At 37.5% G+C, this 1235-nt stretch overlaps 1 protein-coding gene across 1 annotated transcript; it reads left to right on the forward strand.

The window, feature by feature from the left end:
- The first annotated feature begins 19 nt into the window (after positions 1-19).
- LOC124895152 lies at positions 20-1195 on the forward strand. The gene is made up of 2 exons (XM_047405597.1): positions 20-958; positions 1104-1195. Exons 1-2 carry the CDS (start codon positions 682-684, stop codon positions 1193-1195), a joined length of 369 nt encoding a protein of 122 aa, XP_047261553.1. The 5' UTR covers positions 20-681.
- The last annotated feature ends 40 nt before the right edge of the window (positions 1196-1235 follow it).

Here is a 1235-nt window from a genome sequence, read left to right on the forward strand (position 1 = left end):
AATTCCTAGTAAGACAGTCTTAGAATCTTCTATGCTGACAGATGCCTATTGGTGGTTAGTTTTTTCGCCAGGAGGTTGCATTGGAAGGTACAAGTATACATGATATTGGTAAAACCCGCAAACACCATATTTTTTTGAAAATGATAGCATATATACTATGTGGGCAGTATTTTCTTTACAAAAATGAGCCTCTTTGTGCTTTACAAGGCCTCCAAAGTTTCAAAATGGATTCAGCACCCTCTACAAGAAACTCTTAACGTCAAAATAATAAGTTGTCTGATCTTATCTGCAACAAGAATGACAAGCACTGTGTTCAGTTTGGAGCCTGTCCCTAAGCTCGTCTAGACTTATCCTTATCTTCATTGCCTTCTATTTGCTTGTTATCTTTGTTCTTGCTAGAACCTGCATTTGAGAAGCTTGTGTTGTTGTCCCAAGTTAATGTTTAAGTTTTCTTTCCTTACTGCAGTGCATCAAAATTCAACTTGTGGTGCTGCTGAAAATGTTGAAACTGCTGCAAAACCTAATGGCATAATGCATGAACCTGTACATGCTGATAGACCTAATGCATTCAGTAACAACAGCTCATCTGTTCTCTCTTGCATACAAACAGCAGTTGATATTCCTTCTCAAAGTAGAAAAATTGATGTTCCTCCTAATATGTTTTTGGGCTAGCCCTCTAACATGGGGTTGAGACAAACAATAGATAGGAGGATTATTAAGAAAGAACCTATGTATGGTGGGAATTCTCCGTTTGCCTTTGGTCCTTACGACAGTTACTTGGAGTCACGTTCTGCAATGGGTGATGCATCTGTTTCGTCATTTAGTAGTGTGGAGTCTAACACACAACCTCTTAATGAACCTCTTCTGGATGCTGACACTACTTCATTTGGATTTCTTGGGGAGATGCCTCAAAATTTTGGTTTCTCAGACTTGACTACTGATTTCACTAATAGTTCTGGTATGTGTCTTCCTCTTCTCAGTTTCCCTGTAATTTCATAGAATCTCTGGACTCTGTGTTTTTCTATTTTTAAAGTTTTAGGTATTAAAATGAGCTGGTATAATGCTAATCAGGCATAATTTATATCCGTTTTGACTATGTGCAGATATATTAGAAAGCTACTCCAGGACTCCCGTTTTAGCAACAGATACTGGTAGCTTTCTTGATTCCAATAGTAGGTGGATATTACTAAGATAAAAACTTCTGTACTTTTTGTTTGTTCTCTTTGGATAACCAA

This window comes from Capsicum annuum, unplaced genomic scaffold (genome assembly GCF_002878395.1).
Source record: "Capsicum annuum cultivar UCD-10X-F1 unplaced genomic scaffold, UCD10Xv1.1 ctg8020, whole genome shotgun sequence".
NCBI classification, from domain to species: Eukaryota; Viridiplantae; Streptophyta; class Magnoliopsida; order Solanales; family Solanaceae; genus Capsicum; species Capsicum annuum.